We start from the raw sequence: 20,024 nt of genomic DNA, 5'->3' as shown, positions 1-20,024 counted from the left end.
CTAGAAACCAACTATGATCAGCGACTCATCCAGATGACCCGTGGCTAACGACGGTCAGATCCTACAACGGGTTACACAAAAGAGTGTTGATTCAATCGAGAGAACTTACTAGAGGGAATGTGATGAATATAACAGATAAGATCCTGCTAAGAAATGTCCAAAGGGCCAGACCAGGAGCCTGGCGCATGGCCATGCTAAGCTCGACTCTATACGGGGAATTCCATTAGTGGTTGGACTCCTGGCCAGTCACATACGGGGAATCCCAATTTCAGAAGAACTCATAAATCTATTTCTTGTCTTTTAGGAATCCTATTTTGAATAGAATTCTGACTTTAAAAGTCTTTATAAAGTCAAAACACATTTTGGTAATAGGTGTAAGTTAGGGTCGAGCTTATATCTAGACGTGCATGTATCGTTGTTTCCATTTCTTCACCACATCACAAGGCACTTGAGATTCGCATAGGAGAGAATTAAGAAAGAAATAGTTGAAACTAAGTAGCTTTTATAACTACATTTCCTTTTTTCCTTTCATGATTTTATATGACTTCATCGCGGTTTGGTTGTTTCCAACTATTTATCTTTATGAAACTCCAAACATAAAATCAATCTTTGTTCATCAAAAAAACATAAAATCAATCTCATATTTTCTATAACTGACCGAGTTGTTTTTATACAGGACTAGGTTCCCACCGCGCCCTACGGGCGCGGTAGTTCCCTCTTGGCTAACGCCGTTGTGGTTCATACATACATCTACGTGTACATTTTCGTGGCGAACATACATGTACGTGTACATTTTCCAAAGAAAAAAAGACTTACTAAAATATTTTACGAAAAAAATTATTGAAGAAATAAAATAAAATACTTGAAAGAGGTGAAGAACTTGGATTGTCGAACAACTTTAAAAATTCAAAAAGCTATTGTGATATGTGACAAAGTCAATAATTATTTTAGGATGTAGATATTCATTTACAACTAATGAGTATACATTATAGACTACTAGGTTCCCACCGCATCCTACGGACGCGGTAGATCCCTTTTGGCTAACGCCGTCGTAACTAAAATATGAGGCATGAGAACGTATCTCATAGTGATCGACAACATCTTCTATCCTCTTCTCCATTAAATCAGTTTTCTTTATCTCCTTTCTCCCTAAAAAAACATGAGAAAACTTTAAATTATGCAAAAACCAAATAAATTATTATCATTCAATCACATAGTATAAAAAAAAAAACTCTAGATCAAGCGGTGGGATAAAAAGAGATCTAAAAATACATCCACTTCAACTGTAAATCGTGGGAGAAATGGGAGAGATTTAAGGAATACAATTGAGTGAAATAAATGAAGATAGAGTAAGACTGTAGAAGAAGAAATCAGAGAAATTTTTGGGTTGTTAGCAAATGAAACTAAATCTTATATGGTTGAGATTTTTAGGACGGTTTTTTTTGGACGTGAATTAGGATATGGTTAGTTTAAAAAACTGAATTAGGATATGGGGTTGTTGTTTGAACTTGGGATGCAGATTCGTGGGGTATAGTTTTTAGAGCCCCGATTCAATGAGCTCAAGCTCATGAGGGGGTTTATGAGCTTGAGCCCAATGACTGTTGATCTACTTAGATCAAACAAGAGTTAAAAAAGTACAGCTGTACACCTTATTTTTAGCCACAAACAATTAGTTATAAGTCACACTTTACCTATTTAATTACAGAATTGCCACCGTTTTCTCCATTCAATATTCATCTCTGACGACTGCCGTATTCCCCCTCTTTAATCGCCAATGTTTAAACTTAAGACCATTTGATTGGATGGAATTGATTTCTTTACAGGGGGAAACTAATTTCTTTGAGAAAAGAGTTAGAGAGTATCAGAAAGCTTCAGTTATGTCAAGTTTGAATGTTTGAATGGTTATGGTGGTGATACCCATGTCTCTAAATTAGATGAAGATTTTTGAATCTTCTTTGAAAAAAATTACTACATAAGTTGTGAAAATATTTAGGGTTTTAGTTTGGTATGGTGTAGTAGTAGTGAGTAATCAGTAATGCTTTTGATTTGGGATTGAGAGCTTTGAAGAGTTTTATCTTGTGTGATTTGTTGCTTAGTCTCTCTCCTTGACAATCTCTACCTATTTTTGCTCTCCAAACACTTGAGTTATCATTAGAATAGTAGAATGAGATGTCTCTCCAAATTAACCCATAATAACATTCACAAGTTTTTCAGTAGTGGGATTGTGTTCTTCTCCACATGTAGAGATTGAGAAGGTGAGAGAATACGGTGGAAGATGAATGGGGAAGACGGTGGCAGTTTTGTAATTAAATAGGTAAAGTGTGACTTATAATGATCTGTTTGTGCCTAAAAATAAGGCCGCGGCTTTGGGGAATAAAGAAAATTCTCTGGGGCATAAAGATTTAGTCAATATTGATTGACTTAGTGGGGCATATTTATTGGTTAGCTCAAAAATCTACTTTTTTTTTTTTTTTTTTTTTTTTTTTTTGTTGAAAGAAGAAATACAAACAAAAGCACTACAAATTAAGATCCCACTTCATGTTGTCTATAGAGAGCCACGTTCTGGGAATCCTGTGTTTCCGTCCCCACTTCGCGAGAGCGTCAGCCAGGCCATTCGTTTTCCTCGGACTGAACTGAAATCGGATTTGCTCGAAGTGGTTTATTCGAGCTCTGATTTGTTCGATGTTAGATACTGATTGCCAGTTAATAGCTATGTTTCTGTCATGAATATGCCTTATCAGATTGTTGTTGTCGCTTTCAATTATGATGTGGTGAAGATGTAGCTCTTCCGCCCATGTGACAGCTCTAAGGATAGCTATGCTTTCGCATTCTTCCGCCGTTTGTCCCCTGATGCAATCCACTCTAGCCATCCTGAAATCACCGTTTGCATCATGGATGATGTTTCCGATGCCTGCCGGCGTAGTGTGGTTTTTGAAAGAGGCGTCCACGTTTATTTTGAGAAAAGGTGGTGGAGGTGGTTGCCACTGAGGCGGGTCTGCCTTCCTTTTAGCTCTAAATTGCTCAGGGATGTTTGTTATATAGCATTGGATTTGCCGGATAGTCTGCGTCGGCTGGATGTTTTTCTTGCCGAAACTTTTCTCGCATCTAGCTTTCCATATAAACCACATAATTTTTGCCAGAAGCTCGGTCGTTTCATCTTCCAACGAGGCCCAATGTGTAATCCATTCCGGCACGGAGCCAATCTCATCCGTTTTTATGCTGTAATAGAACCAAATTGCCCGTGCAAAGTTGCAGTGGAGAAGAATATGGGTAACAGTTTCCCGATTGTCGCAAAAGGCACATGTATGATCGTTGCCAATGTATCTACCAATTTTGTCTTTTACCGGAAGGCTGTTGGTGCAGCATTTCCAAAGAAAAAGTTTGATTCTGGGGATGGTCCCAATGTTCCATATGAATGCCCAATCTACCTTTAACCCCAAATCTTCATCTTCTCATTATCTTCGGCACCACAATTTTGGACCACCGCCACCACTCTTTCCGACCACCACCATTCCAACCATTGTCGCTATCCCCTCTCTCTATTTCTCTGTCCTCTCTTCTTCCATCTCCTCTTTTGGTCATTTCCTATTTAAGATTTTCTCTCTCCTCTTGTTTGAAAGAGGGGATACCTATAGGAAGAAAGACACAAAAATAAAACCAGGAATCCGAGATCAATAATACCATCATCGGTGTCATAAATACCAACCGAAAGAAAATCATCAAAAGAGATTATGTATAGAGGTGTAGCTAAAATCAGAGACCTTTGGAAAAAGAAACTAGGGTTTGGCTTGGTCTTTTGATTATGCTGAAGATGCAGCTCATGTTTATGATTTTGCACCTAGAGATCTTGGTCGTTTGAAAGCTGAAACCAATTGCCCTTATTAATCCCACTATTTTTTTTTTATCAATTACCCTTTAATAATCATTCCAGCCCTAATTTTCATTTTTATGGTCACAGTCATCATCAATTTGACGTTAATCTATATTTATTGAAATTCAAAGAGGGCTCTAACTGATCTTAATGATTATGATCTGAGTTTTCTTGTGGAATAAGATGATGTATTAGAGATTAATAGTTGGCTCTGATATAAGTTTTATTCCTCCTACATCTTTGAAACCCTTTACAATTTCAAATTGTATGTGTATAATTATCTTTAATCTATGAATGAGATGAGAAGTTGTAATCTTTATTTGCTTTTGATTGTTCTTTGATTTAGTAATGAGTGTCTGTTTATGATTGATGGATTTTACTTTATTTAGGATTCAATGGAGGATGAAGTGAGATGTTTTTTTAATTGTTTCTTATGTCTTCTCTGAAATGGAGGGGGGATTTGAAAGTAATGGGATGAAGAGATTTCTGAATAAGAGGGTATTTGGAAATACTCGTGAGATACAAAGATAAAAAGAGGATGAACAGGTTACAGGAGAGAGATGACGAGAGAAAGAGATGAAGGTTGCGGGTCAAAAGTCAAAAAAGTTAATTTTTGGATTCAAATGGAATATGTCTCCTAGGTCAAATGTCGCTGACCAAAGTCTTTATTCCCCGGAATATTTTCTTTATTCCCCAAAACCGCCGCCAAAAATAAGGTGCAAAACTGTACTTTTGTAACCCTTGTTTGATCTAAGTAGATCTACGGTCATGAAGCTCAAGCTCATAACTCTCCATATGAGCTTGAGCTCATAGAATCAGGGCTCTAGTTTTTATAGGGAGTTTGTAACCGAATATCCAAAAACAATTATTTGTTGACACTAATACCCTTCTTTTTTTAGTCTATTTACAAAAAAAAAAATTATATCATCCGTCGGATATGATCCCAACCAAATCCCTAAAATAAAATGGACGGCCAGACTTATATCTTAAGTAACCGACCGAGCTGTTTTAATATAATAGATATCATATCGTTTAACACATGATATATCATTTAATACATGATATAAGACCAAGTAGTCTTGTTTGAAGGCTTCTAAAATCCTCAACTTGAAGTTCAACCAAAATAATTCAACCGAGCTTCTTCGGCAGGCAGAGCGTTTTACCATTTAATACATGTATATGATTATATTCGTATTTACATACACATAGTCATATATGTTTACATAAGTCCAACAGGTAGTTTCCATTCAATGAATGTAAAAATATTCCAAGGCATCTTAATATGCATCAAACTTAAAGAACAAGAGCATCTTCTTTTAAGTTTGAAAATTATTCTCATTGTAATGACTGAAACTATATTAAAAGTTTCCTTCTCTCCCCCCTATTCTATAAAGAGTTGGATTTATAATTTTGTAATAAATATGAGATTTGACTAGTTTGAACCCGATGTATTAAAAACCATCCATATATATGAGTCAGACATTACGAGTCATACAAAAACAACACTACCTATGAGTACTTAAGTGGATCTTTCAGATCCATAAATCATCAACAAAATGGCAACCTAGGTCCTCAAAGTTCTAATACCTTTATTTAAAGTTATAGTGGATTCATACCTGTACTTGTTTTATGAAAAAGAAAAAGACTTTTCATTTGTTCATGGTTGACTCCAGCTCAAAATATACCCAAACATCTTAATCATAGATTTGAACTTAATTGAACAATTTAGTCTATTATGTACCTTTTTTCCTTCAACAGCTGGGTTATATAGTAAACTATCATTATTACCCACAATTATCGGGCTTAATACCCGCATTTCGTGTGATAATGTCTCCACTCAAACAAATTTAAGCCAAAAGATATGTCGTTTTCAATGTACTCGTTACAAGCAATCTAATATATAAGTCACTAAAATTTATGTCATTTACTGTAATCGAACTGGAAATAATGTCATTACATCTTAATGATTTAGTAAGAAAATTAACTAATGATATAAATCTTATCAAAAGTATAATATGATAAACACATCTTAATTGTGCTTTTTACACCTATTTTTCACCTTAAGATGCTAATTTGTTAAAATAATTTTACAACGGATATTACTTGTAAAAAATCTCTAAAGAATCGCTAGCCGAAAAAAACAACAAAGAGTATACCTTCTCTCCTCGGAATTGAAAAGATCGAAGATAGTTCATGAGCTTGTTAGAACCCACATTTTATCCGTATTTACAGATATTTCTATCAACTTGATAGCCTCGATCGAATTTAGTTAAAACAATCAATAATTATCAAGGCTCAACTTTCATGTTGGTTGAAGACAAACCTGCAATATTGGATTGAAATTAAGTTCGAGAAAGAACTCTTAAGGCCAAGAAAGAACTAAATATTACAAGAATTTGTTCTCTTACCATGTTCTTGATTTTGGTTAAACCCCATTTGCACAACACTTTGGAGATCATCTTCCCAAAATGATGTAAGCTAGAAACAAAAATATGAAGCCACAAAGATCAAAAACTTATAAACATAAACATTTTGAATTCTTGAGCAAATAAGTTGAGTTATAAACCGAAAATTGGTGAGAGTCTAAGTACCTGAGAAGCAGATTCAAGGAACCCATCAAAGGGAGGTAATTCCAAGCTTAAATTTCGTCGAAATGCAGCAGAATCTAATGGATTCATTGAACAATGTTTCTCAACTCCATTAGAAATTCCATTTTGTAAATTTAGTCCTTGTTGATGAGGTAGTTGACCATAAGGAAATGTTGAAGCAGAAGAATCTAACGGGTAATTCGAGTTTGGGAAAGGCCCACGAGATTGAAGTATCTGTAATTCGATAAGAAAAATACATATCTAAGTTCAAAAAATCTCATTATACGGGCTCAAACGACAGATAATAAGGACTCTAGAAAACGAAGAAATGAAGTTTCGGTTTCGGTGGAAATTTCAGTAGACACGGAAATGAAAATATTTTGGTGGAAAAAAACACAAACTTACATCCTTAGAGAGTAATGTTTCCATATTGGAATCAAGTCTTGGATTAAAAGTTGCTAACTTCATTGACAAGAACTGCAAATGAATCAAACACATATCATTAAAACTAATCGAATTTGATCATCGAAAAAATGGTGGCCAGTGATTGAAAACTAAAATTACCTCAACCTGTCTCTGCAGTGACTGTACATAGTTTATGATTTCATCAAGAACAACTGCTTTTCCAGTAATCTGTAACCGAAATTCATGGACTAGTTCATATACTTCTTCAATTGTAAAACCTAAACTAACAGAGAATTGGCAGATCTTTCATTACCTTATTACAACCAGGTATAAGATCTTGAAGAAACTTCATTTTCTCGCTGAACTTTTCTCGTCGAACCTGCGAATAAAACCGAAAAAAAAACGATACCCAGGTTAGTATTAAGGAAATAATGGTGTCAAACTGTCAATTATGATGAATTTGATTGAAAATGATTGAGTTTTTGTTACTCTTTCAGCAAGACTATGGCTATCAGTAGCTTCTCCTCTTCTTGCTCTGACATGAATGTAGTCTTTTGGTGGTTCAGAAGGTTTCTGGTTTTCTTTGCTGTTCTTTACAGAGTCCTTTTCATTTCCTGAATCATCACTTGATTTGCTTCTCTTCGAATTCGAATCGGTTTCCTTTGCTTTACCTCTTTGAACTGTTTTTCTTTTTCTTGCATTTTCATCATTCTTTATACCTTTTAATCCATTTTCTTTTACTGGGATCTGTTCAGAAATTGAAGAATCTTCATGGGTATTATTGAATTCTCCTTTTTCAGGTGATAATCTATGAAATCTCTTATCTGAAATTGAAACAGATCTCATTTGAGATCCAGCATTTTTCAAAGACTGAGTACTAGAAACTCTAGACAAATTTCCAGTTTCAGCTCTAGTACTAGATCTATAAGGAAATTCATGTTCATTTGACCCGAATTGTGTCGATAATCCGTTGAAACTTCTCGTTCCGAAGCTCGAAAATCTTGCAGCTCTCTCTGTAAATCCAGGATTAGATGAAAAAGGAGGTAATGGTTGATGGGTTGTGATTGATTCTCTCATTGAATGATCCATAATTGAGAGATTAAGCTTTGGAGGTGAATTTAATGGAGTAGTATAACAAGAAGTAGTTTTTAATGTTTGAGATTTCTGATGAGAGATTTCATCAGAATTACAAATACTTCCTAATCTTCCAATTAATTCTCTCATTCCAATACTACTGCTATCAGTAGGATTGATTGAAGAATTTGAAGCAACAGGGGATGAAACCATTGAACTTAAAGCAGATTCAAAGTTAAGACTTTGATCTATTGAATCTTCATCCCAATTGTGATTAAAGAAAGAATTGGGTAATTCACCAACTTGATAATGATCTTCCATTGTTAATGAGAAATTTTTGAAGAAAAAGTGTGGGAAAAGAGATAAAATTAGAAACCCAGATTGAGAATGAAGTTGGAAAATGAGGGGTGGTGTTTGAAATTGAAGTAGATGGGTTTGTAAAGATGAAATGAGAAAGAATTTTTGTTGACAATTGGAATGTTTGTTTTTGTTTAGTTTAGAGAGAGAGAGAGAGAGAGAGAGAGAGAGAGAGAGAGAGAGAGAGAGAGAGAGAGAGAGAGAGAAATGGGTTGTGAACTTGGGATGGAAGAAAGTAAATAATTAAGCTTAAAAAATGAAAATGTTTGTTTGACTTTCTTAATACTTCTACTGCAACAACTACTGTTGTTGTTGTTGTTGTTTACTCTGTCTAATTTGTTTCTCTCACTCTAGGACGTCAAATTAACCAGCTAATGTTTCTTCTTCGTTTGAAAAATATGATCTTTCTTATCTTTAATTCTACCATGAAAGTCTGGAAAAATAGAGGTTTGAAAAGCTTTTATTTCTCCATGTTTTTTGTTCTGAGAGCCAAATAAATGTGGTCACCCCTTTGGAGAAAGAAGAATTATTTTTGAGGTACAAAATCTTGAGTAGAGTTTTTTTTTTTGTTCATTTTTTGTGTTTGTTCAATCCTGTTATCATTTATTTTTCATGTCGGTAATGGTTATTGACAAACTGCAATTGCCGATAAGGGTTGTTGACAAACTGTCATCGCAGATGATTTTTGTTTTTTTTTTTATCTCTGTATATCTCTCTCTCCCTCTGTCTCTCTCAAACTTTAATGTTATCTCTCACTCTCAATCCCACTGTTCTGGCGATGGGAACCCTTTACTTCTTCAGAAACCCTAAAACCCAAGATAGCTAAAGGTCGGGTTGGATTGGTTGGAAGAAGGCAACATTTCATGAAGAAGTGTGGTGATTCTCTTGAGCTGACAGTCAGCTGCAATGTGGGTCGTTAGAACAAGAAACGAACTGCGGGAAGAACACGAGTTATAAGATCTTATGTATACGCTCGAAAGGGTCCCGAAGTCTAAAAACAAGGGGTCGTTAGGATTTCGTTTGGATGCCATCTGAGTCGTCAGATTTGGGCGTTCAGTTATTGTGAAAACTACCTTCAGACTAACTTTCTCATCTTACCTTTCAGTATCTATGTTGACCAACTTCGTCAAAAAAAATTCAAACTTGAACATCTCATTCATCTGGAATTGGAACTGGAATTGAGTGACTGTTGGCTCTAAACTTGAAAGACCGACAAAACAACATTGTTCTCGAAAATTGGAAAAAAAACAACATTGTTCTCCTTCATCAAATCTGGATATAGAAACATTTTTGAAATAATTACTTTTATTTCTCTATTCGAACATTTTTATGTTTCTCCACAAGTAGAAACGCTATTACCCAAATAGCGGCACAAATATAACATTACAACTACCCAAAACATTGTCTTTCTTTTCGTTAAGAATTTTGGTTATCACGGCAATGGTTGGTGTTTTTCTTCTCACTTATATTCTCATTCTAAAAAGAAAGTATAAAGAAAAGAAAATGTTTAATGCCTAAATATTTAATTTTTGTGCGCTTCTTATTTTAATTATTATTATTAGTATCTTATTTTTTTAATTTTAAGTGTCCCCGAATTGTTGTTGGTGGGCACATGCTAGGACACGGTAAGTGAAAAGAATGGGCTTCAACTAGCTTTTGGTTTGGATCCGAATGTAATACTGTTCAGGTTTCAAGTAAAAGAACAAACCTGGTTTAACCAAAAATACAAAATTGGAACTGAATATCAGTTGGAACTTGTAGACTAGAGGAAGTCGAAGGACAAGAATAAGCTGGTAAGTGGGTGATAGGTCCGAAATAAAGAAAAAAATTAAATAGGTTTAAAATCCAGACTTAATAAAAAAAAAGTAATAAATCTATATTTTGAATCCTTCATTTTTTCTTACGAAAATACAGAAATTTATCACTAATTGTTAATTGTTATGTGTAGATATTTGTAGGAATAAGTTTGTGTTTTACGCAACATTAAATAAGTTGCTAAACAGTAAAATGCATATAATTATTTATGTTTTGTTTAATGCAGTAAGATAACGATGTCATGTAAAAATAATTTGTTTGGTGAATCAAAAAATTCAGTTAATATTGAACTTATTATGTTATAACCTAACTTTTTGGTTTTTCAGTGAAAATTTCAGATTATGAATTGCCCACTTTTCTAACAAATTTGGTATTTATTAGAAGGCCCAAACATAGTTTTGTAAGTTCACTCATGAAGAGGTGTGAAGGTACTGTAAGAAATTGATGTTATTGGGTATAGGGGTGTAACAAGTGTTCTCCATTACATTCATCTCAAGTCCCACTTTACAAACTTGGATTCATTCAGAACAATATGAACCTACCAATAATGAAATTGGAAAAGAGGGAAGTATATATAATTACTTGTGTCAGATTTTATGATTTTACAATAATTAGTCAAACAGAGAATAGTTTATAAATATATTTTTGTTTTGGTTTCTCTAGTGAATATACCTTTTCTTTAATTTATTCTTGAATTAAAAACTTGTGGAGGTTAAATTATTATTTATTTTTATTTTTTTTTGTTGAAAGTGGAGGTTAAATTATTGAGGGTGTGAAACTACTCTATTATATAGGGGATTAGGTGTAGTGGTTTAAGACTTCCAGTCACTATTGAGGAAGTCCATAAATATGGAGAGCATTAAAATTAAGCATGTAAAAGGTAGTTTATCGGATATAGGCATATCCGTATCCGAATTCGATAAGCTATCCGAATATCCGTATCCGATAATTATGTAACGGATATGATAAATCAATATCCGAATCTGATAATATTAACGGATATCGGATATACCCGATATCTAAAACTTTAACAAAATTTCAAAAATTTTAATCATTGGATCTAAATAATAAATCTCAACCATACATTTTGTATATTATAATGAATAAATTTAAATTTTTATTATTTTTTATATTACTTATCGGATACGGATATTTATCGGATCGAATATTACTGTATCCGTATCCGATAAGTAATATCCGAATCCGCATGCGATATCCAAAATTTCAGATATTTTTTTAAAATTCAAATACAGATGCGGATCGGATGTCGAAGATTTGGATATCCATTGACAGGCTTAATCAAAATCAAAGTATTTGAGAGACCATAAATGTTGGACACATTCAAATGAGAACAGTGGCGAGAACAGACCGACAACAGTGGTATTGAGACAAGTGATCAGAAATGTGCGAATGAAGGCCATGGTCTGGAAACGCAAATCAGTCGCAACGAGTGATGCTACACAAATATTAGATCGATTTAACCTAGTAATTTCACTGTCTCAAAAGAGCTCCAAAGCATAAATGACAGGGACCAGAAGCCAATGAAGTTATTATTAACACCGATGGAACTTATGATTCCTCCTTTGCTGGGTTTGGAGCTATCATCAGAGATGCCCAAGGCGACGTAATAGTTGTTGTTGCTGCCTTTACGATGAACAGGGTATCGGTGCTAACTCATGAACTTCAAGGAATCCGATTAGGTCTCTAGCTAGTCCATAAATTTGACAGGAAATGATTCCAGTTGACGACTGACTCGGCACTGACTGTTTCTATCCTGACCAATAGCGTGAAACCACCTCCATGGCAGACTGCACGGTTAGTTAAAGAGATTCAGACTTTATTGGGACAGTTTGAAGAATGCTCGATTAAACATGGTTTAGAGAGATTAATCAGCCTGCAGACTTCCTATCAAAGACGCGACCAACTGGAGGGTTTTTGAAAATGTTACAAACTGAATTACCAAAGGAACTTAAGAAGATTGTGTACGATGATAAAAGGGGTGTAATTAGAGTTAGACAGTCATAGTCCGGTTTTTGATATATTTCGTTTAGAGCATTTGTTTATTTTTTGATTCATTTTTCGTTTAGGGTAGGGTCCCTTCAACCCGCTGACAATTCAAAAAAAAAATAATACATAAAAATCAATAAATAAAAATATAATGATATATATATATATATATATATCACAAAAAAGAACACAATTAGAACACAATCAACTTTTCACCAAACTACTGCTTGTCTAAATCATAAGGTTGAAATAGAACACGAACCAAAACACATGCAAACATGAAACAGAAAAAAACAAAAGCAAATAAAAATGGATCACAAAAATAATCGTTTGTGGTTGTCTAAACAGATACAAACCACTTAATACCATCAATATGTATCTGATCTCGTTCTCATATATTTTGTATCTTATTTTCTATCTCATTTTTATATGATTATAATCCTGTTTCTGATAAATTCGTGATCTAGGTTGCAAAACTTATTTCTGATAAGTTCTGTGATCTCGTTTAAGGTTTATGATCGTTTGTCGTTGACACATTCTGTAATTTCTTTCAAAACAACCCCTAGAAATAGTAATTGCACCATAAATGAAGACATAGAGATGACTTTCACCTACCCAAAAAAAACACATTTATGCAGAAAATAAACCCTTCTTCCATAATTTCTAGATTCTCACCAGCAATGAAATTACCCAAGGATCTGCGGCTAATTGTTTTTCTACCGTGGATTTGTCTCTAATCGCCTCTCACTTTTTGGACTGTTGAGTCAATTTTCAATTATTTTGGACTAAATAGCAATTCTCTTTCACTAATAGCTACTAGTCTAGTCTAGTGGTAGTGGGAACTAATTTAGGGGTTTTAGTTAACCATGGTTAGGTAACCTCAACTCTCAACCAATACACACAATTGATGGAACTTCAAACTCACTCTTTTCCTCACAAACATTCTCTCCCTCTCTCTCTCTAGAATCTATTCATCTGTCTTCCCTCAATTTCGCGTCAATTTCAGGCAATTGACTGTTATTAGAGAGAGAGAGAGAGAAATTATGAATTGGGTAATTAGGGTTTGATCACTGAAATAGTATTTGTAGCACAACCAAAGGAGGAAGGATTCTTTAATGGCTCAGCAAGTCAACTCATTTGCCCTTTTGGGTGATGATGAAAGTGATGATCTTTCTTCTCTTCTTGCGAATGTCGCTGCTAAGGTCGTCGTCGTCTCTTCACCATTACCAGATAAGAAGAACAAGAAATCTTTTCCCGGTCCGGCGGGTAAGCTACCTTCGAAGCCCTTACCCCCTGGAGAATCTGGTGAGTCTTTCTTTCCTTAGGGGTTTCTTTCTTGTTGCTTTCGAGATGTTTCCTTTTGATTGATTCTCGAAAAATCTTGTAAAAGTTGTTGTTTTGATTGGTTTACAGTGAGAACAGAGAGAGGAAGGGGAAGTCATGGTCGTGGTGGTTCAGGAAGAGTAGGATCAGGTGGGAATAATTCTGATAATGGTAGAGGGAATGGGTATCAGAGGAATTATGGTGGTGGAAGGGGAAGAAGTGGAGGAGGGCGTGGAAGAGGAAGAGGGTTTAATGAAGATGTTCATGGATTTAGGAATGGAAGTGATCAAGTTCATGGTGGTGGTACTGAGAATGAAGGGGAAGGTTGGGAAATTTCAAGGGGAGCTAGAAATTTTAGGAATGAAAATAGAAATGGTGGTGGTGGTAATGAAGGAAGAGATAGATATTATGGTGGACGTGATGGGATGAGAAGTAGGGGAGATGAAGGATTTGAGGGTTTTGAAAGGAGAGAGGGTTTCGGAGAGAAGAGAGAACCAGAAGTCAATCGTGTAAACGAAAATGCGGGTTGGGGTGATTGGTAAGCGTTTCACTTATATTGTGGTCTTTCATATTTTGTGGGTGAATGGTGTGGTTTTGTATGTGCTTTATAATCTAGTTAATATAGTTGCATTATAATGTGATAATGAAGATTTGTGAAGCTTCTATGTTTGCACGTTCCTTCGGATTGAATCGCTTCATAGTTAATACAAATTGTATCTTTGGTGTAGTGGACTCAATCGCCTAGGTTACGTCTCGCTGAATGTTTTGAGTAAAGATAGGACTAGTTCAGATCATAGTGCTAATTCCCTTGCTGCTAATTATATGTTCTATGTCGTCAAGTTGAGTTTTTGGAGCCTTCCGTGAATAACTTTAAATATTTCATTGTTATATCATTGTTTTCTCTTACTAGCTGAAAGATTATCATAACGTTGTGATAACTCGACTTTTTCATCGTGTTTGTTCATTAGTGAAATTGTAGATCAACATATATCATATTTTTTCTTTCGTTTGATGCTTGGATTGCTTAGACACTACATTTCGCAGGGGTGATCCCGTGACTGTGGAAGTAGCAAAGGTCGTAGAACCTGAACAAACTGAAGAGGGTAAAATTGAAGAGGTCAAGATCGAAATAGTGTCAGAAAGCACTGCTGAAAAGAAGAATGTCGTGGAGGAAGAAGACAAAGTAATGTTCTTCTATTTGCTAATGGAGGATTTGTATTTTGTCTCGTATGTGTATCAAGTTTCTTCATTTGTTAGCGTTGATGATTTCGATACAGGAAATGACTCTTGCTGAATACGAAAAAGTGATGCTTGAAAAGAGGAAGGCTTTGGAAGGAGTAAAGACAGAAGAGAGAAAGGTTGGTCTGGACAAGGATTTCGAGGCAATGCTACTGGTTGAGAAAAAGAAAGAGGAGGATCTTTTCATTAAGCTGGTGCGTATATGATTTTGTAATCCTACAACTGCTCCCTCTCTCTCTCTCTTGCTTGACATGGAACCTTATCGTTTCAGAAATCTGAGAAAGAAAAACTCAAGAAGAAAGAAAGTCTTGAAAAAGAAGAGAAGGCACGCAAGGTACTAGCAATCTACTCCTGTTAACCAATTTGACGTTCACTTAAGATGGGAAGTTCTCTTTTTGTACTCTGACAAGTATCGATCTTTTGCAGGCAATGAATATAACGGAGTTCCTAAAGCCAGCAGAAGGTGAGAGGTATGGTGGCCGCGCACGGGGTGGACGTGGTCGTGGAAGGGGTGAACGTAGTAGTGGGCGGGGTGGATACAGGGGAGGGTATTCAGGGAGGTCTGATAGTGGTGCTGCTTCTTCTGCTGCCCCTGCACCTAGCATTGAGGACCAAGGCCAGTTTCCCCTCCTTGGGGCTGTTGCGAAAGCATGACTTTTCTTCGGTTAACTTTGAAGTGGTTGGCTTCTCTTTTGTGAAACAAATCTAGTTCTAACTATTAGATATCTCTACTTAATGGAACAGGGTATGCGGTTATATGCTTAAAAGGAGTTTCAGAGCCTGTTAGTGTTTCTCTTTTTTTTTGTCTTAATACCCACTGCACTAAAAAAGTCAGTACTTCAAGAGAACCTACACATATGCAGAAGAGCATAACACCCTATGGAAATAATGTGCAATTGATAGGGTATCGCCGACACCATACGTTATGAATCGGTGGCATCTTCATGACCCTTAGAGTACACACACTACCACTATCCTTGTTGAGGGAAAACTTTGACAACAAATGTTCCTCTATGTTAGTGGTTATATCTTTCCAACCCTTGGGAGTACCATTTCTTTTCTCATCTTACCAAAGTGTTCATTCGATCAAAAATTGAAGCTATTTGATCAAAGCGCTCCGTAAAAGTGAGAAGTGTACAAAACATTTAACATTTGAAATGGATATAAAAACTTGTTCTAAAGAAATATTTAGAAGCACTTGTGGATAGGTTTAGTTTTATTGGGGGCCTCTTTGTATTAGAACTCTCTTGTTTTTTAATATCTATAACTTAAAGACTATTTCTTCCAGAAATCACATTCTTGAATATTTTTTTCATGGTAGTCACATTTATTTTTTAAAGGAGACCCACTGAAAAAAACAAGTTAATTCAGTTTTACAACATAAAAAAGAGAAATGATACTTCACAAAGGAATCTGTTTTCACTACTGGAAGATCACAACAATGCAGGAGATATCATCAGTGCTTCCCCTATCAAGAGCCTCTCCTACTAAACATTTAGCTGCCTCTTTTGCATCATCCTTCTCTCTTATGCAGTCCACTGCTTCTTGGTTTGACATCACCTGCAATTTTTCATCATGAGAAAACCTAACACATTTCTCTCTCTCAAATCCACAGAGTAATAGTTCACCATTACATACCTTCCACAACCCATCACTTGCTAGAATAATGAATTCAGTTTCCATGTCAATCTTTTCTATAGCTATATCTGGTTCTGAAGTTATATGCTCCTTTAGTTTCCCATCTCCGAATGCTCTCGACATCGCCAACTGCCCATCTACTCGCGGAACGTTCCCTGTTTTCATTCATGGTACAAGTCAGAAACACCATAACATTGTTAAGTCAAGAATATGCAACACCCGTCTCAATACAAAGCCGATTTCACCATAGACCTCGGCGCAGTCTCACTCTCACATGGTTTGTGGTCCTTCTCCTGGCATGGGCCGACCCTAGATTGCACGGACTTCTCCACTTTAGTATACTAAGTGTCGAAAGTCTGAAACGAACCAAAAATACAATTACTCTTGGCACGGTATCACAACTTCGGGGGTCCTTGGGTCGCCCCTGGATTACACAGGCTTCTCCACCTCTGTATAGTACGTGGCGAAACCAAACCAAAACCCTAGCAAACATGAAAGACAACCTGTATATGTTACCATTTCACCGTGCAAACCAGTATTGGACTTCACGAGATTCCCTAACATTATAGATCTAAAGAGCAAATTTGTATGTGTACACAAATTTAGGTCATGCTCTAATTGCGTTATTGTATGTCGCATCATTTTATCTGAACAATAAAGCTAGTAAACAATACAAGTTAAGTGAAATTCGTGAATACCAGGCTTCTTTATCACACATCCTCCTTTGCTCTCAATAGTCTCTTGCTCCTTCCGAGGTTCATGATCCACGGATATCTGTTTGGCCACACCGTTGTTGCATATGACTGCACGAGAATCCCCGACATTGGCTAAAACCAGCTTCTCCCTGTCGATCAATATCGCTGTAACTGCAGTAGAACCTCCTCGGGAACCAACTACGTTTTCCAATATCTCGTCATCCGTAGTTCTGTATGCCCTTCTAATCGCATTCTCAGTATCACTCCAAAAATCCGGCTACGTAAAAAAAAGTATCGGTAATTTGTGGGTGCTATACAGAATCGAGAAATAGGACACTTGGTGGTGGATAAATAGAATGATAATTGTAAATTGACCTCATTGAGGATGTTATTAAACAAATGCTTTTGTAAATATTTGGCAACATCGCGTCCCGAATGCCCATCGAAAATGGCATATATTCCCAACTCAGTATTATCAACTTCTTTGGTTTTTGATACCATATAGTCTTCCATTGCATGACCTTGAGTCCCTTGCACTAAGTGGTAACCATGTGTGACATTCTTTCTCGTTGCCTTCTTATCGTCTTCTAGAGGTAGTTCAGGTTCATTCTGTTTAGACCCCTGTTCGGATTCATTCTGTTTTTAAGATAAAAAGAAAGTACATTAGAAATATTTGCAAGCAAAAGTTGGGTGGAGCAATGATTTCATGTTCAAAATTACCTACTAGAGTTATGTTTAAACTTGAGAACCGATTAAACACTATTGTTTCACTGCATTAAACAAAAAATGATGGTCCAAGCATCGCATATAAAGTACAGTAGCAAAATTCTATAAAAATCGCCAATCGTCATTAAGGTGTTGTCAAATTTATCGGAGTTGAGACCTAACTTGGCTTGAATTGGATTTGTTTGTTATCGTGCTTTGGATTTTTAGCTTTTGTATCACTCGTTTCAATAGCTAATTACTCGGGCTGATATGTCCATTTAAACAGACATATGTCTAAAACCGAAATGCCATTAGCTCAAATAAAATAACCTGAAATGACTATTGTCCTTAATTAATGTACATTGACAAGATCTTAATGGGCTTCAATATTTTCGCACAGTTCACATCCTCTGAACCAATAACCATATGAAAGATCGGATTATTAGATAGTTGGGTTTTCCTGACATTTAGTTATAAACACTTCTGATCTTAACGTTTTTCGGTGAGATTGGGAAGTATTCATATCTGAAAACCTTTGTTCTAAATAGAGTCCACAATTATCTTAACATACCTCATATTTGGTCGACAACTCTTCTTCTAAACTCCCTTTATTTTTCTGTCATCCAAATTTTAACACTAAAATAAGAACCACCATTGCCCATTGGAATTACAAGAAAAAAATACATACTCAAATCTCTCCCTAATGAGATGGAACAAAATATAAACATTCTACTTGATATTAACATACAAAAGACATATACACAATATATATCTATATAAACAATCCTTTTGTTGAAAAGTATATAAATAAATAAAACAAAATAAATGGGCCAGACCTTCTTTTCTCTAAAGAATTTCTCTTGGGGGTGTTGTTTCCTCTTCTCAACCTGTAATTTAGGCAAATTTGATTAGCAAAAATATAGAATTTCACCACTTGACTTGTGAGGTGCGAGGACAATATCGTTAACTGCTAAAGTTTGGGGCGTCAAAAGTGGCATTAGAGTCGATGACGGCTCTTCACTGAGGGTGGGGTGATTGAGGGTGGGGTGATTGTGATAGTCCTACATCGTTCACGAGAGTGTCTGCAGTCTGTGCTATAGATGAACGCTCAAGTTTGGTAAGTGGCGAGGACTTTTGGCGAGCTCGTAGCGCCTTCACTAATAACAAAACCCCGTACCTGTGTGAGGTCCGAAAAGCGGAAACAATATCCTTAACTACTAAGGCTTGGGAAGTCACATGACTACAACGGACTTCAGACTTCTCTAGGTCAAAGTACCGAAGAGATACCAATCAAAATGGACTTCTCATACTTCCGTGATGTGGGACTATTCTCAGAACTCATTATAATATAAAGAGAAATTTTGTAACCAGACAAGTAATGAGAGTTAAGATGCAAAGATAAAAAGGATGGAACTGTTTAACTCTTCGACGAAAGTTTATTTTGCGCCCGGCCAGGTGCCGTCCCCGCATCCGGGACCTGGACCGGGGCCGTCCCTGCGCCGGGACCTGGACCGGCCCCGGTGGCCAGACTTGGGTCTTTACAAGAGATCGGACCTGACCTAGAGAGAGCAACGCCTATAGCCATCCGGTCTTAAGAGCCCCTTTCTAACACATACACATACAAACGATCACCCTGTCTTAGGAGGCCCTTACTACCACATACACATACAAACATATATGTGCATATACACTAGTCAGCCCGGCTGAATCTTCGAAGTCGCATAAAAAAATTAAATATTTTGACAAATATATAGTGTTGGATTTCGTTAGACGTTATTTTAATTTATTTTATTTTGTGCTTCAGTGACACAGTATTATTAGGAAGCATTCCTGTTATTAAGATGGAAAACCTCCTAATCAAGCTTATGAATATATAATGATCTCTGAACTTTTTCACTTGAATCGTCTTTAATCAAGCTTATTGATTTCATAATTAATTTTCCAGATTAAGCTTGTACTCTATTTTGGAATTTTTTTTTTTATTTTGTCAAATGAATAAGATATCGCAAAACTATGAGGAATCAAACTAATAGAGTTATATAAAGAAGTGCAAAAAAGATAATAGTGTGATAATGAATTTACCTGTACTTCCATTCTCCTTTTGGGTTAAGAAATTAGGTCTGATTCTTTATTTGAGGGTTTGAATAGTAGTGTATTTGTACAAATTTTGGAGGTGGGTATTTTATTACAGAGAGTTGTTAGACTGTTAGAGAGAAAGAGAGAGACCTCTTAACAAAAAAAAAAAAAAAAAAGAGAAAGAGAGAGACGCGTGTTAGAAAGAATTTGAACGCGTCCATAGAAGAAGAA

The 20,024-nt window shown here is 35.9% G+C and overlaps 3 protein-coding genes across 4 annotated transcripts; 1 reads left to right on the top strand and 2 right to left on the bottom strand.

Moving 5' to 3' along the window:
• Positions 1-5,838: 5,838 nt before the first annotated feature.
• LOC147539433 (basic helix-loop-helix (bHLH) DNA-binding superfamily protein) lies at positions 5,839-8,814 on the bottom strand. Its single transcript, XM_086641992.1, has 7 exons — positions 7,354-8,814; positions 7,178-7,243; positions 7,024-7,092; positions 6,865-6,936; positions 6,463-6,693; positions 6,280-6,349; positions 5,839-6,194 (listed from the first exon to the last, which is right to left on the bottom strand). The coding sequence occupies exons 1-7, from the start codon at positions 8,257-8,259 to the stop codon at positions 6,160-6,162; spliced, it is 1,449 nt and encodes a 482-aa protein (XP_086498118.1). The 5' UTR covers positions 8,260-8,814; the 3' UTR covers positions 5,839-6,159.
• Positions 8,815-12,967: 4,153 nt separating this feature from the next.
• On the top strand, positions 12,968-15,460 carry LOC147539432 (uncharacterized). Its single transcript, XM_086641993.1, has 6 exons — positions 12,968-13,422; positions 13,531-13,978; positions 14,485-14,623; positions 14,718-14,873; positions 14,951-15,013; positions 15,106-15,460. Exons 1-6 carry the CDS (start codon positions 13,233-13,235, stop codon positions 15,331-15,333), a joined length of 1,224 nt encoding a protein of 407 aa, XP_086498119.1. The 5' UTR covers positions 12,968-13,232; the 3' UTR covers positions 15,334-15,460.
• A 635-nt stretch (positions 15,461-16,095) lies between these two features.
• On the bottom strand, positions 16,096-19,854 carry LOC147539431 (putative protein phosphatase 2C 58). Of its 2 annotated transcripts, XM_086642011.1 has the most exons (7): positions 19,800-19,854; positions 18,554-18,604; positions 18,289-18,333; positions 17,388-17,648; positions 17,016-17,289; positions 16,318-16,472; positions 16,096-16,239 (listed from the first exon to the last, which is right to left on the bottom strand). In XM_086642011.1, the coding sequence occupies exons 1-7, from the start codon at positions 19,809-19,811 to the stop codon at positions 16,102-16,104; spliced, it is 936 nt and encodes a 311-aa protein (XP_086498137.1). In that variant the 5' UTR covers positions 19,812-19,854; the 3' UTR covers positions 16,096-16,101. The 2 variants fall into 2 exon arrangements, with proteins under 2 accessions (XP_086498137.1, XP_086498138.1); XM_086642012.1 differs by lacking the exon at positions 18,289-18,333 and having other exon boundaries at positions 19,800-19,846.
• Between the last annotated feature and the right edge of the window lie 170 nt (positions 19,855-20,024).

Source organism: Eschscholzia californica, unplaced genomic scaffold (genome assembly GCF_041429995.1).
Source record: "Eschscholzia californica isolate CP2 unplaced genomic scaffold, dmEscCali1.0.p SCAF_5, whole genome shotgun sequence".
NCBI classification, from domain to species: domain Eukaryota; kingdom Viridiplantae; phylum Streptophyta; class Magnoliopsida; order Ranunculales; family Papaveraceae; genus Eschscholzia; species Eschscholzia californica.
This window is presented reverse-complemented; position numbering and strand designations above follow the sequence as displayed.